Raw genomic sequence first — 23,507 nt, 5'->3', positions numbered from 1 at the left:
GATACGTCCGTCGGGATCAGCCATGGCCACTGCGGCGACGATGCGGACTTGCGGAGTGGAAGAAGGTGGCGGAGCTGAGGGCCGTGGTCGAGGCCCAGGACCCCGCAGCCAAGGTACCCTCCCTAGCATCCATTCATCGTCTCCTTGATTCCTCGTCAAACTCGTCGCGTGAGTGACTAGATACTAGATCACTCCACTAATTCTCTCTCCCTAGTCCTCGAAATACATACTCCCATGACCACTTCAATCACACCACCTTGGATGCATGATCACCTTAGAGTAGGTGAAGGTGAACCAGATCCATCGAATTCATTAATTTCCTCTGGTTGGTGTGCTACTGCCAGTTTTTTTTTATTGTTTTGATATGAAACTGCCAGCTTAATTTTTTTAGCAGAGAATGGTTGGTTCTTTGTCGGACACGTACGCTCTTCTCGTTTGCTAGGAGAGGGCGTACGGATGGGTCATCACTCCTTTGTCCGTCCAGCACCCCTGCCATCATACACTTGTAGGAGGAGGACGACTTTGGGCTGGACCGGCCCCTAGGTGCTCGGGAAAACACGATGATCCTCCCGGTACCTCGCATGGAAGCATGTCGCCAAGTCCCACGGCTCCACCTCAGACGATGGGGTGCGCGACGAGCTCGCAAAGGACAGGGTCCGCATGCAGGGCTTCGACGATCTCAAACGCCCCATGGCCTATCTCTATGGTGCGCGGCATTTCTCTGCCCTGACGTCACCTCGACGAGTTCAACCGCTACGTCATCTATGTCCTCAACAAAATCGGCACTAGGTAATTTTTTTATAAAGAGCGATTTTATTATCTCAAAATATACCATCAAGCGGATATAAAACATTATGAGTAACAACCGGCCTCTGCATAATTAGAAAGTACACAGCTAAATTAGGAAGTCTGACAAAAATTTATGAAAAAAAACCGACAAATCGGCAACAGTAGAGTTCTATAGACTGACACTATGCCTATTTCGAATGAGGAGCTGAATCGATCGGAAGGTTATGCTGTCACCCATGTCGAGAAAAAACCTCCGTAGCCACCTGCTCCAATCGCATACACACCACCTTAAACAATGGTTGATACTCCGGTTGTTGTAGTATAGACCACGTACGTTGCGAGTGCGTATACCTGAAAATAACCTGCATTTTTGGAAGGAGGATATACCACCGGCCTCTGCATTTGAACGATGCATGCAGCCATTTTATTAATTATTCACAAAGACCGTACGAAATAATACATCAGTATGCCTGAAGCCATCATCTTGGCAACACACCTGTCGCTACTCCTATCCCCTTGATGAAGGGGTGCAAAATGTCCGAGCCCAATACCAAACAGACATCGCACCAAATCCTAACATCTAAAGCCGGATGCCCCAACCAAGCCACAATGCCGGGACTGGGTCACACACCGGTCTGGTGCACTCTAAGATGCCGCCGCCACCGCCAACCACGGATCCATCTCCAGAGCAGGTACCGACGCACCAACCTTGCTAGGCCTGCTGTCGACGCTACCATAGCGCCAGACAGCGCCACCAGCCCGCGCGTGTCCATCCACACGCGCCCATTGCCGAAACTCCGCAACGCCATGCCGCCGTGATCCCCCGTCGGCCTTGCGGTAGATGTAACACCGCTCCTCCTCTTGTCACCTCCAACCATCATTTGCTCCAAAACGATGACCCCAGGAGGGAAAACAATACCAAGAACGCCATCATCGTCCGATCTGGGAGACCCCGATATAAGGTTTCCCCAGGAGCATCCCGAGCCCGATGACGCACACCGCAACGACGATGCCTCGACAAGGAAACGACATCAAAGATGCCGCCATCGTCTGCCAGGACCGTAGTCGGCACAATTTTAATCGGCAGTCGTGCCACCGGGCATGCGCCGCCGGCGTCGCTGGTCCCTTCAACCAGATCAAACTTCAAAACGATGCCCTGAAGAGGGAGCATGACACGAAAGCACCTCCATCGCTCGATCCCAAGGAGATCTAGGGTTTCCCCCGGAGTTGCCCGCGCTGTCAAGGACCAGACAAGGATGGAATCCCTTAGATCCGCCCAGCTGCTGATGTGTCGCACCCGCCACCGCGCCGACCGCGACCTGGAGACCAAGCACACGCCTTGGCCCAGATCCGGCCGCAACACCATCGATCCGGTCACGCCGCCACCGTCCCTGGCGACCGCGATGCCCCAGACCTTGAAGTCGCCTGCCGTGGAGATATTGGATCGCCGAGGCGCCGCCAACCCCGCCATGACGCCCGGCCGCACGCCACGATCCGGACCGGGGGCGCCGGCCCGCGCCAGCCCTTCATGAGCGGGAGGCCACGAGTCCCCGCCGCCGCCGACTAAGGCAAGGCTTCGCCTGGCCGCGCCCTCGGGGGGCGGCGAGGGAGGAGGAGGAGGAGAGGAGGAGGCGGGCCGACGGGATCTGGGGCCTCCCGGCCGCCACACGGGAGCAACTCGGGAGGGCGAGAGAGAAAAGACATAGGAGAAGCATTTTTGTCATTAAAAACCAAAATTATTTCAACATAGTCAAAGCGACCAAATTAAGACATACGCTCCAACCCTTGTTAGCGTTAACCTATTTGGAATACTGTCCAACCAGTGACCAAAAATATTGGAAACACTTGTGGGTGGATGCAGATTTGACGCTATTTGGATGACTGACCGCGTAGAACGTGCAAACTTACATTGAAAAAAGAGGCGTTTGATTGTCTCGTCATGAGTACAAAAAACACATTTTACTCCCTTGCCAGTTGCATCGTGTGAGGTTATGTTTGGTTAATACAACTCCCCTACGAAGATACCACATGAAGATTGTTGGACACTCAAATTTTCTTATTATATTACTCACTGGTACCTCAGAATGTATGAGCACACGGTACATATATAGAGTCTACAGTGAAAGACCCTGATGTAGTAAAGTTCCAGTAAAACACATCGTGACCTTGTGTCAAGTTATCAAATCCAGCTGGGATAAAAGATTAGGCCATGACATACGTTGGGGGCCAATCAGATCCCGCCTGAACGAAATATTCACGGGTATGAACTGAACATCTGCACAATATTATTATTCTTATCGCGAGCAATGTTGTATAACGCTGGATATTGTTCTTGAAGACTGGCATTGCCTAGCCAGATATCTTACCAAAAATGAACCGCCGACCACTAGACCAGCCCAAAAGTGCGAGTAGCCAGGTTTCCAAAATGTCTGGGACACCGTCTTTTGGCCTAGATACTTTTTGAGCAACATGGTTTATCAAAAATCATCCTCAGTAAGAAGTTTGAACAACCATTTACTAAGTAGAGCCTCATTCTTAACCTGCAGGTCATGAATTTCAAGGGCACCTTGGTCTTTCGGCCTACAAACCGCGCTCCATTTGGTCAGCCTATATTTTTTCTTTTCACCTTCTCCTTTTGGAAGTTGGAAGAAATAAAGCATATAGAAAACCATATTTATGAGGACGGAGTTAATCAAAACCAATGACCTCCCGAGCTGCTACCCTCCAGAGTGGCTCCGGAGGCCCCCTCCCCCCGAACCCTAGTATACAACCAATCCACGATCTCTGGCCGTCGCCGCTGACGTCGAATGTGGCGGCGGCGGCGCCCGTCCCGTCCTTTCGATGGTGGGCAGGAGGTGCTCTCGGCGGCGCTTCATGGGAGGAGGTGGGGCGCAGGCGGAGGGCAAGGGCAACGCGGCCGGCCGGGGCCTGATATCCTTCAATGGGAGGGCGGTGAGGAGCCGGCGGCGCACTGTCGGCGACCGTTCCAGTCACGTTGGTGGGCATTTGGGTTTGCAATCTGGGCATCGATCTGGGCCTCTCGTGGACTTCAATCTGGACCAATTGACCCAACGTGGGTAGGTGCTGTGGCATCTGGCTGTTCATCGTCTCCCTGAAGCCGTGCACGGTGCTGCCGTCTTCTCTGATGCCGTCCCGGTGGATGACGACTGGTGGTGTGGGGGCCTGCTAGTCTTGCGTATAAAGGATGCGGTCCTAGGGTTTCTCCCACACCAAGACGAATATCTGCTTACTGTCTGCTTCCGGCTTGGAGTGGCGTATTCCAAAAGGCTCCGCCGACGAAGTCCCTTGGGCGCCTCATGCCTGAAGATTGCTGAATCGGATGAAACTCGATCGCGTGCACCCGTGTTTTTTCTAACCGTTTGGTTTCAGAGGGAGCTTTGTGAAGCTCTGCTGTCTGTTACCATCATGGGACACATCTTCGTTGTTCTATGATGAAGTCAGATGCAAAGAATATCAGGACAACCCGGATATGAGGACTAGCAATGGTAGTTTGAGTCTTTGTGGCGATGAGGAGCTGGCTTGATGTTTTGTGACTTGAAGCAGCAGCATGGTACGTGGGGCCGATAGCACATGGGAAGTTCAAATCTTGCAGGGTGAAAATATAAGGTCTAGCCTTAATTGATTGTGCCTGGCAATGGCCTTGTTGAAGGCATTATTTTGTGAGTAAGGGTTTCTCCATGCTAAATATATATGGTCTATGATCGGGCGATGACGGTGCTTATGCACTGTTTTCTTCTTGGAGGCATCGCTTTTGGAGAAGCTAGACTTCTGTCCTGGTGGTGTGAGGTCTGCTGCTACAAGGAATAGATCGCTTTAGCATGACTTTTCCTTTTTGTAATTGTGTATCCGTGAGCTGTGTGCATCCGTGAGCCGCTAGAGCTTTACGTTGTTGCAGAGGCTGGGTGTAATTGGTAACTTCGCGGTATTAATAGACGCTCCTCAAAAACAAAAAGAGTTAATCAAAATCAACTGTCCTCCAACCGAGAACAGTTTGCCTTTCCAACTGCTCAACCGTTTCTCTAGACGCTCCTCTACATGCTTCCACTCTGCAATAATGAGGCGTCGATAATAAATCGGTATTCCCAGATATTTAATCGGGAATTTTCCATGTGCGCAACCAAATAGGTCAGCATAATCGGTCGCCTCCTCAATGGCATCTCCAAAGTAGAACAATTCGCTTTTATAAAGGTTTATTTTGAGACCAGACATTTCCTCAAACGTCGAAAGCAAGAGTTTCAGGTTTTGAGCCTTGTCCAGATCATGTTCCGTAAAAAGAATTGTTTCATCGGTGTATTGCAAAATAGAGAGGTCACCATCCACAAGGTGTGTCACTACTCCTATAATCTGGCCCCTCATCCTGATGGAGACTATGAATACATTTCTTCCTATGGCGACCAATTGAAAGTATCTTGTATTACTATCTCCCCCCCCCCCTCATCTTGATGGAGACTATAAATACATTTCTTCCTATGGCAACCAATTGAAAGTATCTTGTATTACTATCTCCCATGAGGATGAAGTCAGCTTTAGACCTCTGCTAGTATTTGATTTCCTCTTCTCGTAGAAGGCGGGCAGCCTTCACATTAGATTGATTTTTCAATTCAATCTTGTCGAGATAAGGTGTGGGTCTCTGCAATTTTATCGAGGTCATCAATGATGATACAGAGGCGCTACTCTTTTTTGTATAACCCGTTGGTGTGGTTTGCCCATCCAGAGAGATGTTGCATCATGGCCCTAATTTTAAAATTCCACCACTGAATCCGTGTATGACCAACGGAGGGCCTCTCCCAAATATTCTTGATTATGTCTACAAATCCTTCCCGATACAATCATCACAATTCAAATTTGAACAGGTGACGGGCAGAATGGTTCATAGAATTAGAATCAAGAATGATTGACGCATGATCCAATAATGCCTCGATTCGCTCTATGACTCGCACAGTTACCATAGGAAATTTTTGCTCCCATTTGGTATCCATGAGTACCATATCAAGCTTCTCATACATAAGAATAGAATGGCTATTTGATTTAATGCACAATAGTTCTACCAACTTGATACTTACGGTTGATCAATCAAGTGCTAACCAAAGTTAGCTGGGGTGAAACATTTGAGGCCTAAAATTTTCAAGTTAGAACTGCAAGCATTCATGAAAATCGACCAATCAGAAACAACATGAGAAGACATAAAATGGACTTGGAACAAAGCTTGAACTACTGTGTTCCTTTCATAAAAATATCAAACCCCGTCTTTGAGTAAACATCATATTTGATACTGAAATTAAGCGTGTTGATCCTATTTTTTTCTTCACTAATCACACTTTTTAAACAGAACATCAAACAAGGTACATGGCTAATTGCGCACTAACTACATGGTAAAATATGCTAAAAAACTACTCCCTCCGTCCCATAATATAAGAACGTTTTTTACTCTAGTGTAGTGTCAAAAACGTTCTTATATTATGGGACGGAGAAAGTACATGATTAATCGATGGGACTGGTCATGAAATAAATCATTAAAAAAACAGATGCATGTTGCTGCGTGCGTTTGTGCTTCAATGCCACATTATGGCATCTCCTGAAATGAACAGATATCTCGTGGAGCTCTTACCTCTGTCGCCTCTGCTTTTCGACTCGTGTTCTGTGGTTCTGCTTCCATCTCGGTCCTCGTGGTACAAAAACTACGTAAGGGTATCTTCAATACCAACCCATAAATGGTCAGGTATATGTTTGTTTCTATGTCTGGACATGATATATGAACATAATGTGGGAGAAAGAGACATCCAACTATTTACACAAATTGATCCTTATTTGCCCGATTGGAAGGAAAGAGAAGAGAGGGGGTCATGCATGTGCGGAGAGAGAAAAAAAAGAGAACCATATAGTGTCTTTTTGTTGGTCAAATGAATGTCCGGACACTGGTATAACTTTCCCATATTTATCTTCAGTTTGCCTAAAAAATAGACGTGTGGGCCACTTCGCGAACCGAAGTCCCCATTGAATAGCAGAAGTTTGACAAAAACAGTCGGACACTACAACCCGGACACAGAATGGACTTTTGGAAGTCTCCTTTGGAGATGCCCTCATCACGTAAAGCATAACTAGCCCAGATGGTTTCGCCTACTCTAGGTGCAAGGTTGGACTCCGTGCTCTGCTCTTTTTCGCAAGATTGACATCGTCATAAGCGACTGTCCCAAAAGATAACAGGTTTGCCAAATAGATTTCGCGTCTTCTTTTTGGAAACACCGCTAGTATTAGTTTAGGCTTTTAGAATTTTTTTAGATAACACAACTAGTTTTTTTTTTTGAGACGAACAAAACTGGTATTGTTAATCAGGCTAGTCGGGCTTGTTATTCTTTTTCATTTTCAAAGATTAAAAGATACAAGCCAGATGGGAGATGGCCACGAGTCTTGAAGCCCACAGCCAACAAATTAACCGCAACGACTATATCTCGCATGAGATATAACCCGCCTCATTTCTGGCGCTCCACTGAACAGGCTGGTCCAACATTGTACTCCTTGCAGTGGTTTTCGAATGAGTATCAGTGAGAAAATATAGCGCAACCTGTTTAAGACTGCACTGGAGCGGGATATTTAATGCAACCTAATTGTTTACGAACTGTATAGTTTTTGGAATTATTTCAACAAATTTTCGAAAACACAGAGAACTCTTCGAAACAATATGAACAGAATTTGAAATTTCAGTATATTTTTTTCGAAAAAAGGGGTAAATGGAAAACTTCAACATTCAAATTATTTGAACAAATTTTCTAAAAAATGCGAACATTTCATTTGAAAGTGAACATTTTTTGAATTTCCTCAAAGATTTTCGGAATCAGAGAACATATTTTGAAGACATTTATTTAATATGTGAAATTATTAAAACATGAGACCATTTTTTGAATTTTATGAACTTTCTTTAACAAAACTACGAAAATTTTAAAAATCGAATATTTTCAGAAATTACGGACATATTTCAGAAATGAACATTTTTTTAAAATTCGTAATTTTTTTATTTGCAAACAAATTATAAAAAAATTAACAAAACTTGAAATTTTGAACAAATTTTGGAAATGAGAACAAATTTTGAAACTACCAAATATTTTTTCAATTTTTGAGTAAATTTGGAAAATAAAAACATTTTCTCAAATGTTGAACAAATTTTGAAATTATAAACTTGGTTGAAATTACCGAATATTTTTCAAAAATAAGAGAACAATTTTTTAGATCTAAATAATTTCCAAAATTTTGAACATTTTCTAAATTTCTTATCAAAATTAGAAAACAGGAACATTTTTTGAAAATAATGAACAAATTTTGTCATATTAGAATATTTTGGAAATATTGAACATTTTGTGAAAAAGAAATAAACTGAAAAAAGAAAAAGGAAAGAATATAAAAGGAAAAGAGAAACAGAAAAAGAAGAAGAAAAAACGAAAAAGAAAAACAAAAAACAGAATACAAAGGGGAAAACCCGGTTCAGGGAACATACTAGAAGGTTCCCAAAACCGGTTGGGCGCAGTGTAAAGTTAGCACTGGGCCGGCCCATATCTCATCGCTAGCATCCTTGTCCTGTACGAATGCCCGACAATTCGGTTTGGCGGCTGCCAGGCGACATCCGGATGTAGGGAAAGCGAAAAAGCATCCGCCTCCTGTACCATCGATCTGGACTTCTCTAGCTGTCTGATGGAAGTCAACGCAGGTCTCCTTTCTTCTCAATCACACACCGCCGCACACATAGCCTCGCATGCGTAGCAAACTCCGGCGGCACCATAGAACGCGGGGAGCACCAGCTCGCAGCAAGTCTGGCGGCCTCGCAGCATGGCGGCGCGGCGCCGTCACAGCACGCCTGAGCAGCCCGAGCTGGCAGAGCCGACTCACAGCATGACGGCCATGGCAGCACGGCGGCGCCGTCGCAGCACCGAATCGCATGACGGCCTTGCAACATCGGATGCTTCCGGCGAGCAGCCTCGCCGCACCTGCGTTCCCACTGGCGAGTGGCCTCGCAACGTCAGATGCTTCTGCCGAGCAACGGCGAGTGGCCACGCAGCACCACATCGGCTCGCAGGACGCAGCGCCATTGCAACATTGGCTCGAAGCACGGCGGCGTCGTCGCAGCAGGTCGCCGGTTGCGGCAGCATCTGCTTGAAGCACGACGTCGGCGCAACACTGTTTCGCAGCATGCGCTGATCGTCGCAGCATCAGCTTGCAGCACGGCAGCGGCGTCGTAGCACCGGCATTGCTGCATCCGGCTCGTCGCTGACCTCCCGCAGCTCCACCTCATCGCACAGCGCCGCCAGCATGTCGTGTGCGTGGGAGAAGAAAAAGAGATAAGGAAGGAGAGGGGCACGGAGGAAGGAGATAAGAAAGAGAGAGGGGCACGTGGGTGGGCCCCACTGAAGGAGGCAGCTAGAGATGCGGATGTTTACATCCGACTGTTCGAAAGCAGATTCCACTCGGTTTTCCCAGGTTGGGATCGGTTATAAAACCTTTCCTGTGAGTTTTTTTTTTCTACCTCTGTGTTTTTAATTGGCTTTCATGTTTCATCGGTTTTTATCCATTTCATTTTCAATTTTTAAATACATATCAAATTTTTACAACAAACGTTGTACAGTTTTTCACACATAACATTTTTTTGATACATGTTGAACATTTTTTCACTACATGTTGAACATTTTTTAAATACATGGTGAACATTTTCAAATACATGTTTGAATTTTTTGACTAAATTTTCAACATTTCAAATAAATGTTGATTTTTTAAAATTTTATTAACACCATTTTAAAATTTCAAGACCATATTTTGTAATGTGTGAACAATTGTATATGTCACATACATTTTTTCAAATGGTACATTGTGTCAACATTTTATTTAAAAGTCATGAACTTTTTTCTAGGACTTACAAGAAATATTTTGTACATTGTGTCAACATTTTATTTAAAAGTCATGAACTTTTTTTAAAACATGTAATTTCCAAAAAACAGTTGTCACAAACATTTTTTGGATGGTAGGCAACATTTCTTAAAAAAAAAATTGCAAACCGGAAACAAAGTGGGGAAGGGGGGCTTTGCGGGCGTCCGAACCGCGACCACGCACACTTCTGACTAACCAGGCCCACCCAAATCCCTTCTTCCACACCCACATGCTTTTCCGCCCAGTGCCAGCTGCCCACATTCACGTGTTGTAGAGCAACCGCTCCGCATTGACACCAGCCTAGAGCGGACACGACCTTTCATTGGCGTTGACATAGAAGTGGCGCACCGGCCGAGGACGTCGCCCATGTCTCATCCTTGGTGTCCGCGTCTGTTCAATGCCGGAGACATTTACTTGTCGGGACGGGACAACTATATACCACACCCGTTCAATGCGCGTCAGTTCGTATGCCGCCATTAAGGAGGCTCGTCGATCGAGGAACCAACTCCGACACCGCGCATTGAAACACCCAGACCATTGGCCTCACCAGAATCCACTTTTAAAGGAGGCTGCACCCGCCTAATTCCACACCACAACACTTCTGCTCCATAGCCTCCTCCCTTACATCATATCCGCCATGACCGCAAGATCAAGCGCTTTGTTGGAGAGCCTGTCGTCGGAGCAGAAGCACGAGGCAGCCACCTGGCAGGTCTGCCACACCTGGTGGATCGAGCACGACATATAGGCCAGCTCGCCTTAGGTGTCCGAAGAGTACTCCACGATGGAGACATGCTCCGATGATGACTCCGCGCTCGACCCCATGTTTGTGCATGCCGGCCTGACCACAGAGCAGGCGCAGTCGCACTACCATGGTAGAGGAGGAGCATCCTGCGCCGACACCTATATTGGCGTTTCGGCTGGCGTAGAAGGAGCAATGGTACAACATGTTCCTCCTTGAGTAGCACCGTTGACGGAGGGCCAAAATCTACGGCGAGCGCGCAAGCAAGGAGGCCATGCCAGCCATGGTCACGGCGAACCATAACTTCATCATGGAGCGGCGGGCGCATTACGAGGCTGCACGTGCTCAAGCTGCCGCTCACGACGCAGAGGTGGCAGAGCCAGATGCGGACGTGGTCGCACACGCGGGAGGGGGGGGGGGGGAGGGGGAGGGGGGGGCTTTGGCAAGCGAGGACGAGAACGCCGCCAGCTGTGCGTTCTACAAGCGACCGTCGAAATTGCGGAGCGCATGTGGCAGGTGGACAATGCCGGACTCTCCACCGGCACCGGCGATGTACGGTTGCGGACTTGTCCAGGGATGAGTAGGGCATGGTGTCCCAAGTGGTCCGGTCCCATCTCCCATGTTTCTACTCTTCCTCGCCGGCGACCACATCTTCACTTCACGTGTCTTAAACCCCGCCACCCATGAAGATGGTAGACGGAGGATGTGGTCGCCGATGCGGAATACAAAGCAAGTGGACAACAGGCGCCACCGTAAGATAGGTTTAGGTTCGCTTGCTTTTGTTTAATGAAAAATGTTTGAAATGTGCTTTGGTTTGCATGTATTTCATCCGGTGTGTTGAAAGGTGGTTTGAAATGTATACAGGTAGTATTGGATGGCCGGTTCCCGCATCTGTGTCCACTTCCGCGCATTGGAGATGCCATAAACATCTACGGTAAGTTCGCATCTAGGTCGTTGCTAGCCGTGCAACTTCCTTACTTTCAGTTTCACCGCTGGTGGGTGGATCTAGCTCGTCCCTCCCGCCCGATCGAACCAGACTTGGCACGGCAGGGCTCCTTTAATTCGGAAAAGGATCCTCTTCCGTCCATCTCAACCAGATCACTGCGCCGACCAAGACTCTGGATGAGCTTGGGATTTTTCCGGTCAGAGCATCTCCACCCCCCCAACAGCCTCCCAGGCCGCTTTTTTATCGCTGGCTCCAAAAAAATGGCCCAGTCGCTCCCCCAGCAGCCCAAATTTCGCCGGTTAGGACCAAAATTGGCGCCGGCGGACCCAGGCCAAACCCAACGCGCTGGGGGCCGACCAGGGGCGCCGGGGGAAAGGAAAAACATGCCAAAACTTCCCATGCCCGATTCCCACCCCATGGACCCGTCGAGTCAGCGACTGCATCGTCGTCCTCATCTCATTGCCTCGGCTCCAGTGCAAATCAATGGCAAGGCTGCCGCGGGTCAGCCTTCCATTGATCACGGGTGGCATAATAAAGGCGAGCCGTCACGCATCTCGCCCCTTCCCGCCACGCAACCACACTGCTGTCGCCCCCGCGCCGCTATAAAAGCCGCTCGCCTCGCAGCTGGCCGCACACCTGCCTCGCCACAACCATCTCTCTCGCTGCCGCCCCTCTCTAATATGCTGTCGACCACCCTCTCTCCTTTCCCCGACTCTAGCCCGGTGATGGCGGAGTGGTTCCCCGACGACGGAGCGGCGGCCAATAGCTTCAGCCACCGCCATTTGCACGAGTGGGAGGCGCGCCTCCTCTACGAGGCTAACTAACTGGCGCCACCCGACATGCGCGTGTCGGGCTCGTGGAGGTTCAGCGCCGGCGGCGTCCCCGTGCCCCCCACCGCCCTTCGAAGCTGAACGCCGCGGCGAGATCATGCGGATCCGGGCAGCGCTGCCGGAGGTGCATGACGGGGCGTCGTCCTCTTCCTCCGGCTCCCACTCCTCTGGCACAACGACGCCGCTCGCCGCTGTTAAGGCCGAGCCCCAGGAGACGCCGAAGCGCTGGCGCAGCCGCGGCGGTAGCCTCATCATAAACGAGGGCTCCCGCCAACCTTCCCTTCCTTCCCATGGGGTCAGGCCTAAGAAGGAGCCGGCGACGCCGCCCGTCGCCGCCATGCAGGAGCACGTCGACATGGTCGCCGACCTCAAAACTGGCCTGAAATGGGCGCGGGATGACTACGTGTGGAAGGAAATGGAGTGCCAGCGCCGCGCCCTGGAGGAGAACGTCGCTTATCGCTGCAGCCGCGACGAGGGCGGTGTCATCATCCTCGATGACAGCGACGAGGAGGCGCCGGCGCCGACCAACCCCGTCCTCAACGGCGACCCAGGACAGGGCTGCAGCAAGGACGATGGCGACGACGGCAGCGACTACACCGTCTTCTACAAGCTCCTCGGCATGTAATAGGCTCGGGGCGGCGGCGGCGGCGTTTTTTTAGTTTTTAATTATGTCTTTAAATCTGTACAAATATGAATGAAAACTGCCTGAATTTGGTCCACATTCATGTCATTTTCTTCAAAATTTAGCCGAATTTGTTTTTCAAAAAACGATCTCTGGGGCCAACTTGGGATGGCAGTTGGGAACCCGAGCGCCCCCACGGCGAAAATAGCGCCGGCTAGCCCGCGGGAGGCGATATTTCAGTCTCTGGGCCGCGGAAAGGCTGAAGATGCTGTTGCAATCCCAGCTGGATCCTCTCGTTCTGGCCGGCCATTTGTTCTCTAACGCAGGTCAGACGGGAATCCATCCGGCCATCCCCTCATCCATGAGTTGGATCGATCGGTCTCTAACTCTGAATCGTGCCAACACAACTACTGTTGGTAGTACGTAGCAGCTCCCTGGTCGACTAGCTGCCTGATTTACACGAACGGTAAATAAGAAATTTTGCAAGAGTTCCGTATAGGCGTACGTTTCTCGTCACACGCAAGCTGTCAGTCAAATGTTCTCCCCGTTCGGCCTCTTACCGAAAAGGGTAATCGGACTTGACTGGGGGACTCGGGGACGCGAGTGTTTCGACTCTGAGCTTTCTCAATCAAGACAGGTATAGCGCACAGTACGTGGGCGCACAGGTGGAATGGAGCAGCGCGATCCCGTGTCGGCCGGCGCGCTGATCCCCTCTCGGGCATGTGGTTCCTGCCCGAAAGAAAAGTCGTCTCGGGCATCAAACGCAACCGCGCCAAAATGTGTGGTTAGCTGTCTGATTAGTAGTAAAATTCATCTTTAAACTCTAGAAAGGTTATTTAATTTAAAAGTAAACTCTGGAAGTTTGTTAAGGGAAAGAATAATAAATTTTGTCGCGGAGCCATTTTCTTTTCTTTTGGACAGGAACGTCCGGCCAGGTGGTCACGCACACGACTACTCCTAGTACTTGTGTACTACTCCAGTCTCCACCAACGCGGTTCCAGTCTCCACAGTCCACACCATCGCTATTCGCCACTTTCTTTACTTCATTTCACCGGCGGCGGTGATCTAGTTCCTCCCTCCGCCAGATCCAGCCTGACTCGAGTAATTCCAAAAAAGCTCCTCTTCCGTCCATCTCGACCAGATCACCGCCGGCCATGATGCTAGACGAGCTGATGGCTGGCGATCGGATTTTGCCGGGCAGCGAGCTGCAATCCCAGACGCCCCTGCCGGATCTCGTTCTCGCCGGCCATCTCCAGCGCAGGTCAGACGGGAATCCATCCACCCACCCCCGCATCCATGTGGTGAAGGACGCCTTCGCCAAACCCCCAGGCGAACTTGTTCGCGACCTGGCCCCGTCCGCTGACCTCGGCAACGGGAAAGGAAGCGAGTGGTACATCATCAGCGGCACCAAGTGGCAGCCGAGCGTGGATGGCCGATCATCCTCGACGGCTAAGCGGGATCTCCGTGTCGGCGACGGCAAAACGCTCTGGCACCCGGAAACTAGGACCTCGCAAATTCTCGACCAAGACAACAACCCAGTTGGGGCTAACAAGCGCACGCTCTCCTACATCTCCAGCAAAAAAAACCAGCAGCCCGAGGATAGAAAATCTTCAAAGAAGAAGAGGCCAAAGAGGGAGAGGCTAGGCTGGAGCATGGTCGAGATTGGGCTCGACCGGGACAAGGGTGCCAGGAAGCAGCTGGTTCTGTTCAAGCTGCACAGGACAAAACCCAAGCTTCCAGCGACATCCATGGAAGCCAGCTCCACCGGCGCAGAGGCTCCATGGGTTGACCAAATAAGGCCCATCTCTGGCGAAGACCAGATGCATGTCCAAGCTGCCCGGGTCGACGTTCACCCGGTTGCTGGCCGTTGCGGTATATCAGAAGCTAATACCGACGACCAGCAGGGACACGCCGAGCTTGGGACTCTGTGTAGGCCGAGAGGGGAAAACCCTAACAGGGCAAGGGACTTGGGGCGCCGGAATGCCGCTACTATGAAGAAGGCGGTGGTGGATGAACCAAGGAGTGGACTCACCGTCGTGATGAAATTCGGTGGTTCGTCCATAAAATCGGCCCAGCGGATAAAGGAGATGGCCAATCTCGTCCTAGGAGTCCCTGCCCGGGCAGGTGAGATTCCGGTGGTTGTTCTGTCCGCCATGGGGGACACGGCCAGCAACATTCTAGATGTACGTGTACTACTAGCATTTTGTAGTCATGGCCCCCTTCTATGTAAGTGTTCGGATTCATATATATTGCAATGCTAAATATGGTGCCCATTTGTGACAGGCTGCAGAGATGGCGGTGAGCTGCGGCGAGCAGAAGGTGTGTGAAATAGCCGAGCTCGCGGACATAAAGGAGCTGCATGTCCGGTGTGGTGTCTTGCTCCCCCCCGCCCCCCCCCCCCCCCCCCCCCCCTCCTGTTTGTTTTTGGTGTGTTTATGCATGTTGTCAGTTGTCAGGTTATATGTATTTCCTTTGCTTTACCGCTGCACAGGACGATTGATGAACTTGGAGTACACAATGTTCGCGAGGCTATTTCAGGTATGTTAATTATCAGCAAACGTGAACAGAGATGACAACGAGCTATGTACACAAATAACACATAGCAAATTAGAGAGAGAAACAAGAATTAACATATCCCATTAGCTTTTCCCTGCCGAAAAAACATAGCCCATTAGCACACACTTGGACATGCATTTACGAATTTCGTGATAACCAACTGCAATTTGATGTACTCCGTAAACATGCACCATGGGCTCCTGCTCTGGTTGTTGTTGCAGTCTACATATATATAGTCAAATCGAATGTTCCATCAGCCAAGAGTTTCTTAAAAGTGACTTACGTTTGCATTATAACTGAATCTGGAAGTCACCAAATGACGAGTGCTTCAGTAAATGATTAATCGGACAAAAAACTGTACATATACAGAAGTGAATACTCAATCCGGTGAGGTGACAAATAAAATTTTCAATCTGTAAATCAATTCATTCCAAACTGCTAATTTTGGCTCAATAATGGACATGCAAATGACGTTTATATATACACCAGGGTGGGGCATCTCTCCTACTCGATCTTGACGTGATAATGAAGAAGCCAAATTGGAGGAACTGTGTTTCACCTTTCTTAATTCACTCGAAAAATAGGTACCTTTGTGTTAGCTCTATATATGGACAAAAGGTCTACATTCTTAAGATCACATTGCCTCCACATTCAGAAGTTTGAGGAGTCATATACTCGACAAGCAGATTCTTCTTAAGGTCTAAGTTCTAGATATTTAGGCCTACGAATGATATTCTGGTTTGTAGATCTGTATTAAACTTGTGCCTGTCACTTTTCTGGAGAAACCAGGAATGCACTAACTGAGCATAAATAATATTTTTTTCTTATCATGTCCTTCTATTAAGACATCTTAGAACAAAATAGATTAAAACAAATCACACGTATTTTTAGAGAGTGACTATGGGTGAGTCTACTTAGATGAATCTCATGTTTAGATCAGATGGTTCTTAGCAGTGACTTCAAAATAATAATTTCTTGGTCGACTAAGAAATAACACCACTTTTGAGAATGAGTAAGCAACTTCACTCTAGTTGGTTTAACCCTTTTTTCCCTGATTCAAATGTCATTGTTTGATCTCACTTGATTGACCTCACTATATACAAACTGAACACGTTGGTTATATTCACATATTAATCTCCATGCAACTGATTCTAGCAATGTTTACTAGGTTACAAAGGACACATGGCCAATCAGTCTCACTGTAGATGACAACTGGCTAGTGACTGGGACATGTGATTGGTTTTGTGGACCCAAACCATCATTTTTGGTTAATATATTACATTCCTATGAATTTTATTTTGTGGAACAAGACCATCATTTTTTGCAAATATATTTCATTTCCTATGCATCAAAATACCCTCGTATGTGGACCCCCTAGGTAATGTAATAGAAAAAAATACGGCATGCTTACTAGTTTACACATGTACATTCATATGCTCGTTATATTTCCCAAGACATTCAAAACAATTACTTTTAGAGTTTATTTTTCTGTTAGGGAGACATTATTGATCCCCTCTTCTTGAAGACAAACTGAGTCCATTCCGCATCCTGTTTTGGACATTCTTCTAACTTTATTTCATTACATAATGTAATATATATACTTTTGGTTCAACTTCTATATGCTTATTCTACACGTGTTTTGATTATTGGTTCACCATGGAATGTATATACTTCCATTTGTTTGAATGTATTTGTGCATTTCAAGTAAAATTTTACTTAGATGTACAAAATCTGCTTTCTGCAGTTCATTTACTGCTCCCTCTGTCCTATAATGTAAGGCGTTTTTTCAAGCTTAACATGTAGAATGTGGTGCACCGAATACTTATATAGTTATAAGAATATCACAAGGTGTACCGTGCAAAAAGAAAAATCACAAGATGTGATCACTCAATCTTTAGCATTTGAACCCTTGTGTATTAAGTTTCCGGGGAGGTAAAATCATGGGAGCTAATATGCCGGAGAAATTTAGCGCTTCGCACATTCCTTTTTCTTCAGTGAAAAGCATGTTGTGTAGCACTAACATTGCCTTTCTCATTGTTAAACTAAACAGATTTATTGGACCAGTTGGAAAAAAACCTTGAGTACGTTGCTGTGGAGAAAGGGTTAACTCCTACTGCAGTATGGCGCCTTGTTTCCTTGGGTGAAAGCATGTCTACAACAATATTTTCTGCATATTTAAATGAACGTGGGAAGAAGTCACGGAAGGTACGATTAGTCAATTACCTACTTCATGCAATTAGTACATATGTAGTCGTTCGAGCCCAAACTAATTTTCTTGTTCTTTTTTCTGAACCAGGGGGTTATTCATTTTTTTAATGAAAATAGCTGGTTGCCATTAAAATGTATGTATAGTTAAATATGTTAGTCAGTACTAGTTTAAAAATACTAAAAATGCAATTGACTTGCATATATAGACATATTGTATGTCTGGTAAACGTTCTCATGAGTACTTCATTAAAATATTAGTGCTTAACTTTGCCATTTATTTTCGCTACTGCATGTGGATGTCAATGTTGTTGCCCCATATCTATATCTCATAGGGCATAAGCCCGCAATTAAATATATTACCATGTCCAGAAACATGCAATGAATTGTATACCTTTCAGGTAATATTAAACATTCTTCCTATTTTTCTTTTGGCACATGACTATTAATTGTGTGCATCGATTATCTAAAAATATAAAACATGCTTCACTAATAACATTGATGTTTTCCATCCCAACAACATATGACTTAATTTAAACTATTTCCTTGCAGTATGATGCACATGCTTTTAGCGTTATAACTACCGACAACTCCTCTACCATGGATATTCTTCAAACAGCTTATCCTGCTGTTGCCAAAAAATTACTTGGAGATTGGATTGATGGCCCTGCTATTCCCGTAGTTCCTTGTTTCGCCAGGGAGGTATGCAATTTTTATTTTTATTTCAAACTTTTTATTTTTCATAATACGGTGTAGGGCTTCACTACAGCAGGATTGGTGAGTGCATGTTTATGATGATGTGCATGAAATTTCAGGCATGCAAACCGGGTGAAATCACTCCTTTAGGTAGTGACTTGACTGCTATGATCGTTGGCAAAGCCTTGGGGTCAGGAGAAATCCAGGTTTGTTTTATATTCTTTGTGAAGAAAAATCAAGAAAAAAATAGCGTGCTATACAAAATAGCGCCGCCCCTTAAATTACGCTTAGCGGGCTATAACACGCTATAATGTACTATTAGCGAGACATTGTACACTGATTTATTTAGTGAGACCATTCTCTACATGCTATAGCGTGCTATTAGCGGCGCTATAGCGCGCTATATTTTTTCAATGAGAAAAATACATGTTGGTAGCCCTACTCTCAGTGAATATGCCTTTAGAGCCAGAAGCTATAGTTACCATTATTAAGCCATCAAAAAGCATACATCAGAGGTTGACTATGTTGTTTTAATGGCTCAAATTATCTAGATGTTTTAACCAATAAAGTTCAACACACAATCTAGTTTTGAAAAGGAATACTATTTTGTTGCTCTCACAACCTCTGCATTTGAAATGTGCATGATCCATGTGTTTTAGTCATTATAATGTTTCAAGAAAAAAAAGGTCCCATGGCTAACATCTAAACGACCAATAAGGATAGCGGTAGAAGTGTTAGCAGTAGCAACAATAAGAACAACAGGCAAGCAACTGAGTGGAACCTAGGATTGATAGTTTATCCATGGATCCGGGTACCCGTGGATAGTGAGTCTATTGGACAACGGAATGGATGAAATTTTTTCCATGTATTTTTGCGGATAGGTTCCCGTAAACTCATGGTTTGAGATGGACATATATTTAGCTCCATGGATACTTGTTGGATATACATTTGACATGTGGGTACGACATGGAAGTGAACCTAGACCTACGAAAGTAGCAAAACTCTAAGTCCCTAACTAAATGGTCAATCCCAAGCCAAACCGATGAGACCCTGCATGCTTTCTACACATCACCGCGGATGAATTCCAGCCCTCACCCACCTGGCTCTCATCCCCCATCCACTTTGCATCCACCCCTATGTGCTCTGCCCTCCTCCCCATTCCCCAATTTTCTCATGCGCTCACCCACTCAAACCCTTGGTTGCCCTTTCCATACCACCGGCAATCGACTAGTGCTTAACTAGCCAAATGAGCCAACCCATGCCACATCTTCCCCAATCCCCAGTTTCGCGCCCCGTCCCAAACCACCGGTGTTCCTCCTACATTTTTCTCCATGGGACTTCATGGACAACTGTATAACAGGCATGGGCATGACAGAAATTTGGTCACATGAATATCATCGCAAGTACAACACAACTTGCGGGTAGCTAGATATGGGCATGGATTTGGAGAGCTCTACCCAGCTATACACAACCACTGCCATCACCGGAAACAAGTCATTTCAATAGTAGTAGTAGCAAACAAGCAAACTAAGTTGTATCGAATCACTCCAGTCATTTGGAAGTGCGCTAGTCATCTTTACTCATGTAAATATGTCAATAGGGTCCACCCATTCACTCCTTTTCTCCCCTTTCTTGCATGTAGAACAATGTCAGTTATTTCCTAAAACATATATCACTAGTATAGACCATGCCGCCTCTGGCGGGTACTAAGCTCCCTAGCTAGCATCCTTGAGCGGAACACCTTTCCCAATCCATTTTGATGAGCATCAAATATATGGAATATGCTGGTTGGAGATGCTACATTAAATGTGCTATGATCTACCAAAACACAAACTAGTATGTCCTTTTGTCCAAAATGCATATTTTTTATAACATTGACACATTTTTCAAGGTGAAAATTTCAGCACCATTTTATGTGCAAGCATGCCGTCTCAGATAAAAAAATTTAAACACTACAAAAGTATATTTGATGGTAAATCTAGTCATATCAAATATGCTTTAGATGCTAACTATTTTCACCTATGAATGGTCTAAACTAGAAATATTTGACTAAACAATGCAAAAATAACCTACATTTTGGATGGATATAGTACATGACAACTAGAAACATAAGTTGGATTGTATCATCTTAGTCAAATAAATAATATGGCTTGCTCCATTGTCAATCATGTTTGATAAGATTATCCCCCCTATGAGGATTGCGCATTTCCTAAGTTACACAAAATATATTATTCTTGAGAGGAATTTTCATTTCTAATAATTGCTTTTGTTTTTTCGTGCTCCTATATATTTTTGCAATGTCACATGCCATTATAACTGATTTTCCTAATATGGAATAGATTTGGGAGGACACACAAGGTGTATTTACAGGAGATCCTAATATTTGCATTGATGCCATACCGGTGCACAAGTTGACTTTTGATGAGGCAATTGAACTTGCGTACTCTGGTCATCCGGTATTCTCCTTGATATTCTTTTGCTCTTCTCTTGAAACTATTTGTTATTTCATTTTATTTTGTAGTTCAACTTTTTCTCTGTGGTCCTGGGAGTTTTCTAGGTAGAAAATGTTATGGAATTAATGAGTTATTTTGATATATATGATGGTGGGGTTACTTGTGATACTTCCTTGGTGATGTGGCAAGTCTAGGTTTCTATTACTATACTAGAATACGTTTTTTGAATGCCTGGAATCTTCATTATCTTTTTACTCACCTACGTAATTACTTTTTCCAATTATTAGAGTTTTCACCCCCAGTCGATGTTATTTGCCATCAAAGGTGGCCTACCAATTGTTATGATTAAAAACACTTCCAACCCTGAAGCACTTGGCACTACGATAACACAAACAAGAGATATGAGCAAGGTTTGTTGTATGACTATATTAACATATTGTCGTTTTTTATGGCTAAATAGCTTGCTGGACTATTGATCCCTGATTGTACATTTTTTCAGACTATATTAAGCAGCATTGTGTTGAAATCCAATATTTTCGTGTTGAATATAGAGAGTACAAGGCTGCTCAGTCTATGTGACTTTAAAGCACAGGTACATACAACAACAGTTCCATCTATAGCTTGTTTAATCATTTTAGTAGGAACCTAATGCCCCTGGGGATAGTTGCCTCCTCTAACCTCATTGTACAATCAATTTCTTGGGAAATGTGCTAGCATTGTTTATCATTTACCATTATTTAGATGTATGTATAGTAACTGTAGAGTTGGTAAAAAAATTGTTGGGAAACATAGTACAAAACTTTAAAAAAGTTCCGCACCTACGAATTAACCCATGATCCGAATGAAGATGGAAGTGAGTTTGGATATAGATTAGATGGCTTACAGAGATAACGCATCGGACATAAGAGTTGGTGAAGTGTGTTGATGCATATTCCCGCAACTGGGTTCTACCACCTAGGTGCAATTTTATCCTTCGAACTAATCATAGATCAAGCACCGAACGTACAGTGCCTCTATATGTATCCACACATACGAAACCACAGATCCGACAAGGCTTCGCCGTCTAGAACGAGATCGCCATTGGAGAACTAGAGGAGGAGGTGGAGTAGCTAGCCTTGCGGTGTAGGAACAATTCGAGTGGAGAGAGAGAGAGGGAGAGAGAGAGAGATAGATAGATAGATAGATAGAGAGAGAGAGAAGCCTCCACGCCAAGATTGGATGCATTTGGAGGGTCTTCCCCTCACTATTGATAGGTCTAGGGGAGAGGCGGACAACCTTGGAGGAGGGGCTACCTCCTCCTTGGCGAGCCCCAAGGGAGGGGCCCCACCCAAACCTTAGCCGCGCCAAAAATGTGCCTTGCCCACCAAGTTGGATGGCGGCCAACTTATGGGCCCATGTGGCTGCTTCCCCACTTGGACATTGCCTTAAGGCTAGATCTTGCCGCCCTAGCCATTTCACGGGAAGCTTCAGTAAAATTCTTGAACCTTCCTAGCCCGCAAAAGATCTTCTTAGGCTTCCCAGAACTTTTCTGATTTACCGAAACTCATCAGATTTTCTCCGAGACACTTTCCTTTTTTCTCAAACCACTTCCGATTCACTGTCCAAAACATTTTCAATATTCCCAAAGCATTTTCGGTGAATTTATCTTAGCTCTTAACTCATCTAGTACTCAACAGATTGATAGCTCTTAAGTGTGTGACCCCGCAGGTTCAGCAAATTCTAGGCATGAACCTGGAACTCCTTTCAGTTAAATGATCAATAGAGGAACTGCGTACATCCATATCGACACCTACACCCACATGAATAAATATTGAGTGAACCTATTGTTCCTATGTGCCATTCCCTTATCTGTATCCCCGTGAATCAACTTTTGATCACTATACATGTTATCATCGTTACAAGTTTTGTTCTCTGCTCTCGTTGTCGTGTTTAAGCACCGGTGAACAAGTCACTCCGTGTCTGGCCAAACAATGATGGATATCTTTACAACAAGAGGGTGCTTCGAATATCTCTCCATCGTCGAAGGAGCAAATTCCTGTCTCGAGCTATCAAGTACCTTGTCATACATTTTGATGCGCCTATAAGTTGCCTTATGATCATCCGATTATGGTTGAAATTTGGTGTACCCCAAACTACATCATCTGGTCTGAAGATACTTGAGACTATCACGTCCTAAGGAATTTTGCATACGTTAACTTCTACATGATTATACTTATAAATAAATGATGTTGTGATCTCTTGTTATGTTAATTGATTGGGTCTATCTAACACAATTATTCTTCCAACAATGTGTTCTCATTGTTGCCCGCATGCATCCTTGTTACTTTAACTATGTACATGATCAGGAAAACAAGACCATCATGCAACACATGAACTAGTCTTAGAGGCATGACTAGGAATCTATTTCCTTTTCATTATTCCATGCATGCTACTAGGTTTTCCTCCGAGTCTCGTGGTTATTGCAGACTCGATAATCATTGCAATTATAGCATAGAAAATAAACATTAATTATGAACATGGAAATAAGTAATAAAATTTATTATTTCCTCTAGGTCATATTTGTTGGGGAACGTAGCAGAAATTCAAAATTTTCCTACGTGTCACCAAGATCTATCTATGGAGAAACCAGCAACGAGGGGAAGGAGAGTGTATCTACATACCCTTGTAGATCGCTAAGCGGAAGCGTTCAAGAGAACGAGGTTGAAGGAGTCGTACTCGTCGTGATCCAAATCATCGATGA

The 23,507-nt window shown here is 45.8% G+C and overlaps 1 protein-coding gene and 1 pseudogene across 2 annotated transcripts in view; one reads left to right on the top strand and one right to left on the bottom strand.

Annotated features, from left to right (window-relative positions):
• Positions 1-23,507, top strand: part of LOC147977204 (aspartokinase 3, chloroplastic-like) — a 44,899-nt gene that overhangs the window by 714 nt on the left and 20,678 nt on the right. The window contains exons 2-11 of one of the 2 annotated variants that reach the window (XM_087519197.1): positions 2-789; positions 11,324-15,040; positions 15,141-15,223; positions 15,349-15,395; positions 17,464-17,618; positions 18,171-18,320; positions 18,434-18,520; positions 20,654-20,770; positions 21,055-21,177; positions 21,267-21,359. In XM_087519197.1, coding sequence (XP_087375323.1) covers positions 14,012-15,040; positions 15,141-15,223; positions 15,349-15,395; positions 17,464-17,618; positions 18,171-18,320; positions 18,434-18,520; positions 20,654-20,770; positions 21,055-21,177; positions 21,267-21,359 — 1,884 coding nt within the window. In that variant the 5' untranslated portion in view covers positions 2-789; positions 11,324-14,011. The remainder of the gene's footprint in view (position 1; positions 790-11,323; positions 15,041-15,140; positions 15,224-15,348; positions 15,396-17,463; positions 17,619-18,170; positions 18,321-18,433; positions 18,521-20,653; positions 20,771-21,054; positions 21,178-21,266; positions 21,360-23,507) is intronic. The other variant, XM_087519198.1, reaches the window with a different exon arrangement.
• LOC147977205 (uncharacterized) lies at positions 781-9,346 on the bottom strand (annotated as a pseudogene).

This window comes from Triticum urartu, chromosome 4A (assembly GCF_056163025.1).
Source record: "Triticum urartu cultivar PI428250 chromosome 4A, HENAU_Tu73, whole genome shotgun sequence".
Taxonomy (NCBI): Eukaryota; Viridiplantae; Streptophyta; class Magnoliopsida; order Poales; family Poaceae; genus Triticum; species Triticum urartu.
Note: the sequence above shows the minus strand (reverse complement) of the source record. Positions and strands in the feature narration are given on the sequence as shown.